We start from the raw sequence: 12619 nt of genomic DNA on the forward strand, positions 1-12619 counted from the left end.
AATTTATGTGTATTTATGTACTTAATATATACTTATATTTCCATATTTTTTATTTTAAATTGTATTAAATTCTTATTATTATTAATTATAAAATGAATATCTACTGGTGAAAAAGTTTAACAATATTCTGTCATTAATGCTGTTTGTTTATTGGTATGTTTTTCCCTCTCTGTCCCCCCAAAATTCTGTCTCTCTTTACTGTTAAAGGCTGAAAATAAAATAAAAAATCTCAAGCAATATTACTTGTTCTTAAAGTCTGGAAAACAACATTACTTTTTTACATACAATTCACAATTACGATCACTTAAAAAACAGCAAAGTAGTTTACACATTGAGCAGTCACTTTCAGGTCAGCAGGGGGCAGTAAGAGGCTTTTCCCTGTGATACGACATCAAGTACACGACGAAGATGTGGACATGTTGTATGATACGTCATCAAACATGTCAGCCTGCTGGTGACAGCAGCTGAATTTGATCCTTGATCGAGGGAATTAAAATGGTAATATGCTTCTCTCTTTTCTTTTTTTTTAACAAATATGTATTCCGTGAAACGATTTTGCACACTATGGTAATATAATATGAACTAGCCTTTTGTCAACATATGCTTCAGAAAGAAGTACATACATAATGAACTGCAAGACCTATGAACTCAATTATTTCTATCCTAAGTAGTTAATGGTGTGTATTTTGATTCCCCTAAGGTTTATTCAGAGGAGTGCGCTATTATTTTTCGTTTGAAAGGAATCTTGGAGTTTGCTTGCCAGCTTGACAATCCAAATGGTGAGTCTCAAATTAGAAAAGGATGAGCTGGGTTTGTATTGGATAGAACTTTTAACTGTCTTTTAGGCATTACATTTAAAATATGCTGGATATGAAAAAGATGTCTCTGTGTTTTCTCTCTTTTTTTTTTTTTGCAGGTTCACAAAGTCAAAGCACCATATCAAAAAGTTTTCAGGGCCTCCGATCCAAAGTATCATCAAAAAATATCGTTTTCACAGTCTGTAACAGTCCAATATTAATATGGCCCAACACTGGTTTCCGGTCAAGCGTGGAAAGCTTGACAGAAGCATCAGCATGTGGAGACATTCTGCAGTATATTGAGTAAGTGATCTATATTGGTATCTGCATACACTTTGTAGTTTTCTCAAAGCTAAGACACTTTCTTGTTACTTTTTTTACAGATCAGATGATGGTGGAAGCAAGAAGACATTAAAAAAGAAAGATAAGAAAAGATCTGGACATGTGAGAGCCTCTCGCTAGATCAGGGGTTTGCCCTGGATCCCTAAATATGATGTTAACCCTTTCCTATAACCATATAACTATAACCATGACTAACTATATATATATGAAACATAGAATGTAACTGTCATTAATCTTATGATTACAGACTAGTCTATAGAATAAAATAAACAGAATAAAATCTGTGATATTAAATATAATAAATATAACGATTTGGTTTTATTAATTTGCATATTGAATTTTTTTTACAGTTTTCTCTGAACTTTTCACAGACCCCTTGGCAGTTTGAAAACCCCTGCACTGTTTGAAGGGTGGTGACTGTTAACAGTAACTCTAACAGAAACTCTCTTTTTCTAGACTGTAGTGAATCTGAAGCTGTTGTTTGAGGTCACAGACCCTGCTGGGAATGAAGCTCCTAGTCTCATCCGAGTGGACACACAGCAGCACTGTGTGAAGATGCCATTGCATTTAGACTGTGTTCTGTCTGTGACCACTGATGAGAGCCTGGCATCGTGAGTGCATTTATTTATTTATTTATTTTTGTCTCAAGTTGTCTTAAAACTGTAAGGTTTGTAAGGAAGTTGTGTTTTTATTGCAGTGATTTTAATGCTAATATCTGGATGTGAAGTTCAGCAGAATGTGTGTGTGTGTGTGTGTGTGTGTGATTGTCCAGTGTGTGTACAGGGCTGGTGGAGACATTAAGGAAGCAGTTAGCAGACATGGAAGAGGTGGTGCAGCGGTACAGGAAGAGCTCCTCGTTTCTGGTGCCACAGCCATTTCACTTTCAGCTGCCTGAACCAGCTGGACTCACCACTGTAATCTACCCAGCAGGAGTGCCGGACAGCCAGTTACAGGCGATCAGAGAGGCAAGACAAGCACAGATTCACTACCATTCAAAAATGTTGGAAGAAAATGAATAGTTATTCATCAACAATGCAAGAATGGTTTCTGAAGGATCATATAACACTGAAGACTGAATGTCTATTAAGACTAATGGCTGTTGATTCAGCTTTGCAATCAGTAATAAATTACATTTTAAAATATATTAAAATAGTTATTTTAAATTGTGAAATATTATTACAATGTTACCGTTTTTACTATATATTTGATCAAATAAATCTCATGATGCTTTGGTGAGCATAAGAGACTTTTTTTCAAAAACATTTTAAGAAATCATACTGACCCCAAACTTTGGAACGGTAGTGTACATGCACAACATTTTTAGTAGAGGCAGCACAATATCTCTATCCTAACCATTGTTATTTATTAGAAATCCACATAGTGTTCTCTATATCAAGTTAGCTTCTTTTGTATGCAGGATCTGCATAGGAAGTTTGAGCTGCCAAGTGACAGGCCATACCTGAGACGTGCCAATGCCTTTCATTTCCCTGATGCAGCCTATAAAGACGGTTATCTCCGCAATCCCCACATACACCTGAACCCACCCAACATTGAGGATGCTAAGGTGAGACTTTGCTTTAAATGAATAGCTCACCCACAATTAATTAAATTCATTTTCTCACCCTCATGTCATTCCAAACTTATCCAAGTTTTTTTTTTTTTTTTTACCTGTGGAACACGAAAAAATAATTTTGAAAACTTTTCATACTGCTCTTTTCCATAAAGAGTCTGTTCAAGCTCCAAATAGGACAACAGTTCACCAGTATGCATCTTAGATTTAAAAAATAAACTAAACTTAGATTTAAAAAATAAAAAAATTATTTCCAAGCCTTCTGAAGTCATATGAGCATTTTGTGTGAGAAACAGAATTTAAGCTGTCACTGATCCTTCTCTATGCACTTATTCTAAAAAGGCACTTTTGGTTCGGTCACTTTAAAAATGGGAACTTTAGATATCTCAGGTTGATGTGATTGATGACAAACACCAAAGTCTCTATGAGTAGGTACTTATTTTGACAAAGTAATTTGCAATCGCTAAAAACCATATGTTCTATATAGAATGAATGTGTGTAGTATGAATGTACATTAATCGCCATATCACTGTCACATGACCTACCAGCATCAGTTGTGTTACTTCACTGCCATTCACAAATCCTCTCCCATGGCCTCATGGGATATTAAAGTGTCCAGTGTATACACTTCAGGGCTCCAGACTAACTTTTTTTACTAGGAGCGCTGTAGCCCCTGACTGAAAATTTTAGGAGCGCAAGCAGAAAATTTAGGGGCACACCTTAAATCAGCTTGCAATGCAATTATTCAAATTTCCCCCAAAATAACTGTAATACTGACAAATTCTTTAATAATAAATAGACTTAACGTACAGATATTACAATGTGCAATTTTATTTTAAGTTCACAGGGCTCCAGACTAACATTTGAGGGCAGCAGCACCGGAGCCACTAAGTTCTACAAACAAATATCTGGAAGCAATCTGGGGCTGACAATAAAGCACTAAGCTTAATTTAGGGTGTAGATGAAATTAACTTTAATTATTATCATTCATAATGTCTTAATATTAATTAAAAAGCAAAATGAGTGAAAAAAATTATATTAGGGAGTGAAAATAGCCAATAAGCATCCTACTGTTTACAATGGTAATTTAATTATTATTATTTTTTTTAAATAAGTGTTTAAATAAGAGTTTTTCCTACATCTTAAAATGTTTAGTTTTAGGACAATCTTTAAAGGGTTAACAAAAACTGTGTTGATCATAAAATAACATTTATATAGCCTATATATTATCGTTTTGAAGTGCTGGAAAAAGATGTTTAGTACTTGTAAGCGTTTTATGCGAATTCAATGGATTTCTTCACTGGATCTCCTAGTAACAGTGTCACGTGATCAAGCTCGGCCCGCGACTGGCAAGTTCGGGGCTCTGCGCTGTCTGTTATTGGTCCGAACTAATAAACGGTCCATGAAGCATAAAGGAGTAGCGCATTTTTGTTCCGCTTTCATTTTATAAATAAATATTTGGTCGCACCGGCAGGAAAAATGGTCGCAAAATGCCAATTGGCATTGGTCGCAAAAAAACAATTGGTCGGAGTCTGGAGCCCTGCACTTCAAAATCTTGCCGGAATTACTAGGTCCTCCGGGTACTATTTGCCTAGTCTTTCATGAGAACTGTGAATTCGGACTTACTACTCTTGTGAGTAGTGACTTGGGTAACTGAGTAGGTAAATAATGGCAAGATTTTCATTTGTGCTTGAACTATCCTTTATGAAAGGGGGTTGAATATGTTCATGGGCACTTTTTAAAGTGCCAAATCTCTTGATACCAATACTAGTAAGTTTAACAAATCAAACTCTGTCTTTTTCTTCTCTATCTCTCTAGCTGTATCTGGTACAGGGTGTGTACATTTATCATCACTACATGCAGGATCGTGTGGATGATGATGGCTGGGGATGTGCATATCGTTCCCTTCAGACTATCTGCTCCTGGTTCCAGCAGCAAGGATATGTGGAGACAGCTGTTCCCACACACACACAGATCCAGCAGGTAAACAAAAATGTCTCTGTATGGCGACTCTGGCCCTCCAGGTCAAATTTCCTGCAGTTTATCTCCAACCTCGATTAAAATCAACTGCCTGTAACTTTCTAGTTATCCTGAAGACCTTGATTAGCTTATTCAGGTGTGTTTGATTTGGGTTGACAAAACTCTGCAGGAAAGTGGACCTCGAGGGCAAGAGTTGAGAACCCCTGTTATATGGGATGGTGTTAAAGTTATGCTGTCTTGTTATATGGATTAAAGAGGAGCCACCCTTATAATCTATACATTTTTTGGTTTGTCAGGCTCTTGTGGATGTTGGGGATAAAGAGCCACGTTTTGTGGGTTCACGTCAGTGGATCGGCTCCATTGAAGTTCAGGTTGTCCTTAACCAACTGCTGGGTGTCACCTCAAAGATCTTGTTTGTCAGGTAGACAAAGGTTTTGTATGTTTATTATTTAGGGTGATAATGCATTTTTCCTTTATAATGGGCAGGTTATGTTGGGGTGGATTCTGAAAAATTAGATACAAGTGAGCTATGTATTTTGGTTAAAACCTGGAAGTTGGTCAATCTGACCAAATTTTAAAACGCTAGCCCCCAGTTTCACAGACAAAGCTTAAGCCTAGTCTCAGACTAAAATGCATGTTGAGCTGTTTTAACTGAAAGCAACTTGCACTGACATATCTTAAAATATATCACTGCCATTGTTTTGATTCAAGATGCACACCAGTAATGTTTTTTTCTAAGGCATGTTTATAAAAGCTTCTTAAATGTCCTAACTGAACTAAAGCCTAATACTGGCTTAATCTAAGCTCTGTCTGTGAAACCTGAACTTCTGAGGATCACATTACCAGATTTTTCAAGTCTTTTAAAACACAACAAAAACTAATGCAGAAACATATCATAAAAAAGACAAAAATATGTGTTCTAAAATCAGCTGATAATAATAAACACGTTTGATATCCTGCAGCTGGATGGAATCATAGTATGAAGTTAATAAATTTGAGTCTTTGCCCATCATATAATACTTGATTTCCTGTGAAATCGGTCAACCCTGACTGCTCAAAGTTTGGCTCTGACTTTCTGTAACTAGCTTCAACTGTTCTAGACTGTAAATCGGGGCAAAAATCTAGGCTAAAGTCGTGTGATGTATTCCAGCCTTAAGCTTAACTAAAGCTGATGCTAAATTAACAATGAAAGTTTCTGAATGGCTTGATTTGTAAAAAATGTGTTGATTTGTCTTTCTGTTAAAGTCAGGGATCTGAGCTGGCAACCAAGGGCAGAGAGCTGGCCAACCACTTCCAGACTGAAGGAACTCCTGTCATGATTGGTGCGTTAAAATGATCTCCAGCACCTTCCTTCAGCTTGTGATTGAATGGGAGCAAGGTTTTTCCCCAAAGAAATTATATCATCATAATCAACTTCTGATCTGGAATACTTGTCAAAAGTGATAATAAGAAATGTTTCTTGAGCACCAAATCCACATTAGAATGATTTCTGAAGGATCATGTGAGTAATGGCTGCTGAAAATTCAGCTTTGCCTTTACAGGAAAAATAAATAAATTTTAAAATATATTAAAATAGAAAACAGCTATTTTAAATTGTAAAAACAATAATGCTGCTTTTATTGTATTTTTTGAGCAAATACATGTGAGCAGAAGATAAGTGTAACGTGGTTTAAAACATCACTCACTTGTTCGGGTATTAGCAACTGTTTAAATGGTGTCTGATAAAACTGACAGATTTAGCTGCACCTAGAGCTTCCCTACTATCCTATTTACGTTGGCTCCCATGTTAGTGTATTATTTTTCAAAAATGTGAAGAAAAAAAAAACATTGTTTCTTTTTTTATGCAATTTACTGTTTTGCTTTTTTAGATGTTAAAGCTTGGTAATTCTTTCTCACCAGGTGGGGGGGTACTTGCACACACTATTCTAGGCGTAGCGTGGAGTGAGAACTCTGGACAAATACGCTTTCTTATCCTGGACCCTCACTATACTGGTGGAGAGGACTTGCAAACCATCACTGACAAGGTACATTTGACAACATCACTACATCTGTCTGGCCTGTCCTAATAAAAACAAACTACTTAAAAGAAAAAAAAAATCATTATTTCTTCCATTACATCCAGACACAGATGGGATTTTAAGTGTAACGTGGTTTAAAACATCACTTACTTGTTCAGGTATTAGCAACTGTTTAAATGGTGTCTGATGAAACTGACAGATTTAGCTGCACCTAGAGCTTCCCTAATATCCTATTTACGTTGGCTCCCATGTTAGTGTATTATGAGTTATATCATTTGTGAATCGATAGCTCAGTGTTTTTTTTTAAAGTAGGTCATTTGTTAATGTGTGTGTTTCCTTCAGGGCTGGTGTGGATGGAAGGGGCCAGAGTTCTGGGATCAAAATGCCTATTACAACCTCTGCCTTCCCCAAAGACCAAAGACCATCTGAGTCACATGCATGACACTTATTCACTCGTACTCCTGCGATTCCATGGATTCACAGGAAGTCTCATTGTTTTTAATGAGTACAAAGCGATGTCACAGTAAAAAGTGATTTATCATTTATTACCCATTGTCCTCCTTACAATGTTCTAAACATTCATGCCTATTTTAACATCCGTTTTCAGTCACGCTAAAAATTACATTGATACAGTCTCGTGATTTTACAATCAGGCTGTAAATGGGTGATCTTTTTTTTTTATATACAATCACTAGGACACATTTCTCAGTACTTACAGTAGGTATTTTTGTCAAAACTCTTAACACAGTTCTCTTTACCAACTTCCAGTTTGGCACAGCAGTTACTTTTACATCCAAAATGCACTAATACCAAAACACTTCATACTGTATATGCCTCAAATCAACTCAGTCTTCCATAACACTAGCAAAGGTTTCACCCAACAAACACTTTGTCACACATAAAACAATAACCAAAAAAACACTAACAGGTAGCATTATAGTTTTCTTTTAAAACATTCCTTTACAGAACAAGAATATCTCTACTGTTTAGAATTCACTGCAGTATACGTTTAATGGTCCATGTTTTCATTTCAGTACAAAATTCTTTCCCCCTTTTGTATAAATGGTAATTAAACTAAAAGTCTAACACCTTTGTAGATGTTCAGCTAGACCTAATTGTTTTGTAATATTTCTTTTTTTTTTTTTACATTTGTAATATATTTCAATATGGTATAACTATAGTAAAATGTTATACCTTATTCAGTTTTGTATTATGTTAGGTTTTGAAAAAAGTATTTAAACATGCAAATTGGCCTGTAGGTACAGGGTTTTGGCTGTGCTTGTGTCTAAGTGTGAGAAGAAAAGTAATTTGAAAGTAGTAGTCATTGAATTTTGTGCCAATGGAAAATTATCAACAGTTTAACCCACATAGACTGCTGTTGTGCTCACTGTATGGAGAGTTTTGAGAATTGGGTCCTTGCGATTGTGTAAAAAAAAAAAAAAAAAAAAAAACTGTTGACATACTGCAATATCCTTCAAACTACCCGAGTTCCTCATACATCAAATTCACAAGACATCTTTGAACCGTCTTGAACGGCCGCTAAAATCTCTTTCAGATCATGGAATAAACTCCTAAAACATTTCAAAAACTGTTTTTGTCAAAGCATGTCACATATTCCCTTAATATTTGCCATCACATTTTTAAGTCATGTTTTACCTTAGTTGTTTATATAGACCAAAAATGTCACATACTTTAACAACTAATCTAGCCTTATGAAGAATGTCTCGATTAGCCAAGCTTGGCAGCAAGTCAGTTGCCTTCTGTTTCATAAGACGTGTGTGATCCAAGTTAAATGTTGCACCTTTTCCAGTGAGAACCCCAGAAGTTGCAATCTCCACCTTTAAAGAAAATGCTCTGCTTTTGCCTTGATTGCCATCTGCTCTGTTTTGGCAGGTAAATGTGTGTGAAGCACACTCCTCTCTGAGCAGATCTACAGTGTCAGTGATTCCGCTTGAACTTAAGACCCCAAATCACTGACCCCAGAACAGGGTCAATTTATCTTCACTGTTGAGGCTACATAAGCTCAATACCAAATGTCCACAGGTAGTTCAGACTCTGAGGGCATACTGAAACATCATCTGTTTACCATTCACTCCGGTAATGGATAAACAGCCTATACGTTACTTGAAATTCTCTCTCTTTATGAGAGCATTGATCACCAGTCCCGTGCTTTCTTCCCGTCTTGAGCACTGGAGCCTGCTCGGCCTCTCTTCTGTCCCGCGAGAGTGCTGCTCAGCACATGGCGTTCAGCGAGAGGTGATGATGAAGTGTTCTTCAGGTCCCGTGTTATGCGATGCATGTTTAAAAACCTCCCGCATTCCTCGAACCCACAAGACCATGCAATTTCTTCAGCGGTCTGTCCAGCTTTGTTACAAATGCTGAACAGAAGGGGGAAAAACATTATAATTGGAAAAGTGTTCATATTCATAAGAATACTGTTGTTGAGGATGATCTTTGCATTAACAGGTAAATAATGGAGCATTCCTGTTACGTTTAAGCTTTTTTTTAATGTGTATGTCTATAATATATGGTGTTCCAGACTTTAAGATATGCACTGGGGCAATCTCAAGCACATAAACTATTAACTGGGCATGTGGCTTGGTTATTTATTTTAAACAATGGTAGCAACAGGAAAAGAAAAGTTAGTCATTTTTCAGTGAGGGATTGAGAGAGTTAGCTTAGAAGTCTACCAGAATTTTTTTTTAATAATTTTTTATTTGTATCTAGCAAGGATGCATTGAATTGATCAAAAGTGACTTACACTGTTTAAAAAAAATCTGTTTTAAATAAATGCTGCTCTTTTGAACGTTCTATTCATCAAAGAATCTGAAATGTTTCCACAAAAATATTAACTAGCACAACTGTTTTCAACACTGACAGACTGGAGTAATTTAGCTCTGCCATCACGGGAATTTTAAAATATATTTAAATAACACATTTAAATTGTAATATTATATCACAATATTAAGATCTCTTTTTAATCAAATAAATGCTTAGTAATCATAAAAGACTTATTTCAAAATCATAAAAAAACGTATGAACGAAATACGTTCTAAATAAAATAAATACTGTAGGCTACAACATTTTTCAATGTCTTTTCATTGAAATGTTTTGTTTTTTTATTGCAAATTTTGATATACCTACCAGAATGAAATATTTAAAAGTGAGACAACCCTAATACCATAAAGCGTCCGTAAACTATGATTTCCACCTATAAAGACATTAAATGTATCGCATTGCAAGAACGACATTATAACACTAATTTGTAATATGCAAATAGGCTACTGTGGTAAGGTTTCTCTCTGTCAAACGCTAGGAGGAGGAAATATCCAATATCCAAACTCCGACATGCACTTACTCGAAATGTGCATCACTCGCCATCAGCACACTGATGCACTCCAAACTGCCCGCTCTGGCTGCTTTATGAATGGGTGTCTCTCCAGTTGCGTCCTTAAAAAACACAGAGAAGAATGGCATGATCAACAACAGAAACCCAAGTAACTACCGCTGGGTTAAGGTGTTTTTTTATTTATTATATATATATATATATATATATATGTGTGTGTTTTAGAGACAACGTACCTGCTGGTTTGCATCAGCACCGGTTTGCAGCAACCAAAGCAAGCAGAAAGCCTGACCTCCGCATGCCGCGAGATGCGCAGGAGACTGTCCGTGTCCCGGACCATTCAAACCATTCACAGCAAACCCGCTTTCAAAAAGATTACTCGGGCAGTCCTGCTGAATGGAGATTCAATGAAACCACGTTTCAACCAAAATACTTATGATTTTCTTAAAGCGCGTTATGAAATGATTTTGACAAATAGAATAGCTTTCGTTATGGTCTCTTAAATTTCTGACATAGCATTTTTTAGCGACTTGGTTAAACATAGCGCTTTCCTTTTATACTCATAATAGTATTTTAAGTACATTGACTTACCGACTCTGTCTCAAGTAAAAACATAGCTGTTGTCTGGATAATTCAACAAAGAACAATGCGGTAGGCTACAAAAGTTTTGTTAGGCGTGGTGGCTGTTCCGCTGCTGAACATCAGTGTTATACAATCAAACAAGCACACATGCAGAAGTATAAAATCTATTTACACCACATGGTTCTTTGATGCTGACCAATCAGAATCAAGAATGGGCAATCATTGTCACGTGACTATGCATCAATCCGCCCACAGCTCGCGAACAAGCTGTGTGCAGCTCCACACGTAGGCACTTTGTTCATCAATTCACAGCATACTCTGAGACACTGCTTTTAACAAGTAGACTTAATAATGCCACTGTTTACATTGTGGTGTTCCGAATTTTTTTTATTTATCTTATTTGAGAGAAAAATATATATAAAACTAAACTACAGGTCATTTTAAATTTTTAAGTTTTGGACAGAGACAAATTACACCAATGATTTTGTTGGGTTGTTCTCAGAAATTATGTTTTTTTTTTCTTCATGCTTTCGAGTTTATGGTTATTTGTCATCTGCTGCTTTCCCAAATTATGTCAAAACTCTTTTCTTTGCTGCAGAATTACTATACATTGCATCACAAATGAGGTTGAACAAAACTAAAAAAGGTAAAACCTTACAGCTTGCATAATATAAAATCTTAATAAATGTAAACCTGCTGTTGCAGTGTGGCACTGTTCAGCATTATCCTTCACCTGGTCATGTACACGTGTAAATATATTGCCAAATTTATTATAGCTAATCATGGCAAAGGGTGGCAATCTGGATAGGGACTGTGGACTTGCAAGTCTGGCCTTGCATGGTGTGAGGATGATGGATCATCTTCCATGCCACTTGTGCCAAGTAAACATGAAAGGAGCTTTGAGGGAATGTTATGTGCTGCACGCCCACAATTTAGCGCAATGCCCTACTTTAAGAATGAGCATCATTAAACATGCACAGTTGTCACGTATTATAACATCCCAGACAAAGGCAATGCTTGTTAAAAGCTTAATTAATATTATGAAACAGATAATACAGCTCAGAGGGTTAATGTGGAGATGGTTGATTTGTCATTGACATCACCAAGCAGATGTGATTTTGTCCAAAACAATATTTAGTCCAAACAATATTAGACAATGAAAATTAGTTAATGAAAGTATATCATTTGACTTTAATTTAATTGTTGCTCTTCATTTTCTTTTCTATTTTGAATTTATTGATATTAATTTAATAATGTTGTTCAGTCATTCATGACAGTTGACGGTAGGCATTGACTTCCATAGTATTGTTTCCCTACCGTCAACTGTCTGGTTACCAACATTCTTCAAAATATCTTATTGTGTGTTCAACAGAAGAAAGAAACTCATACAGGTTTAAAACAACTTGAGGGTGAGTAAATGGTGACAAATGTTTTTTTTTTGGTGAACTATATCCCTTTAAGTTTGGTATCTTTTTAAAGACCCCACTTGATTATTGCTGTGAAAATGTTTTTAAAAATGTTATAGAATTTTTCGTTTATTGTTATGAAAAATTAACAATAATACTATTTGCAATTTTTATATGAAATAGGCTATATATTTTCCAAAACAAGTTTTACTATAAAATTGCGAGGAAATCAAAGCCATAAAGGTTGATATCTCAAAAAATTAACTTTCAGTAAGATTTTGTTTGGGCGCAATACCAAACATTTCCACTTGATGAAATTCCTTTCCAATTCATTTCCAATGCATGCGGGCTGACTATTTTTTTAGGACCATTTAACCTTTTCAAATCATGTTCATGTTTTGTGTGTGTGTGTGTGTGTTCACATAGTAAGTGCCAAAACATATCAAATTAGATTTTTATTAGATATTAAAATAAATTAGATATTCATCTCATTTCCACCATGTTTTGTAGTGTTTTAACACTTTCTACTCGTGTTTGTAGTTCCTCCCCCAAAGCACAATGGGTTGTGGGTAATATTA

General features: G+C 35.8%; 2 protein-coding genes across 4 annotated transcripts; one reads left to right on the forward strand and one right to left on the reverse strand.

Annotated features, from left to right (window-relative positions):
- The first annotated feature begins 401 nt into the window (after positions 1-401).
- Positions 402-7255, forward strand: ufsp2 (ufm1-specific peptidase 2). 2 transcript variants are annotated; one of them, XM_084091705.1, is made up of 12 exons: positions 402-498; positions 701-779; positions 917-1100; positions 1181-1241; positions 1596-1750; positions 1912-2104; positions 2557-2703; positions 4528-4692; positions 4986-5110; positions 5935-6011; positions 6589-6713; positions 7050-7255. In XM_084091705.1, the coding sequence occupies exons 1-12, from the start codon at positions 496-498 to the stop codon at positions 7134-7136; spliced, it is 1401 nt and encodes a 466-aa protein (XP_083947831.1). In that variant the 5' UTR covers positions 402-495; the 3' UTR covers positions 7137-7255. The 2 variants fall into 2 exon arrangements, with proteins under 2 accessions (XP_083947831.1, XP_083947830.1); XM_084091704.1 differs by having other exon boundaries at positions 701-777; positions 912-1100.
- Positions 7256-8135: 880 nt separating this feature from the next.
- ankrd37 (ankyrin repeat domain 37) lies at positions 8136-10842 on the reverse strand. 2 transcript variants are annotated; one of them, XM_084091720.1, is made up of 4 exons: positions 10645-10842; positions 10290-10442; positions 10066-10157; positions 8136-9085 (listed from the first exon to the last, which is right to left on the reverse strand). In XM_084091720.1, the coding sequence occupies exons 1-4, from the start codon at positions 10666-10668 to the stop codon at positions 8863-8865; spliced, it is 492 nt and encodes a 163-aa protein (XP_083947846.1). In that variant the 5' UTR covers positions 10669-10842; the 3' UTR covers positions 8136-8862. The 2 variants fall into 2 exon arrangements, with proteins under 2 accessions (XP_083947846.1, XP_083947845.1); XM_084091719.1 differs by having other exon boundaries at positions 10290-10445; positions 10645-10781.
- Positions 10843-12619: the final 1777 nt, after the last annotated feature.

The sequence above is a fragment of the Abramis brama genome, assembly GCF_963993115.1.
Source record: "Abramis brama genome assembly, chromosome: 2".
NCBI classification, from domain to species: Eukaryota; Metazoa; Chordata; class Actinopteri; order Cypriniformes; family Leuciscidae; genus Abramis; species Abramis brama.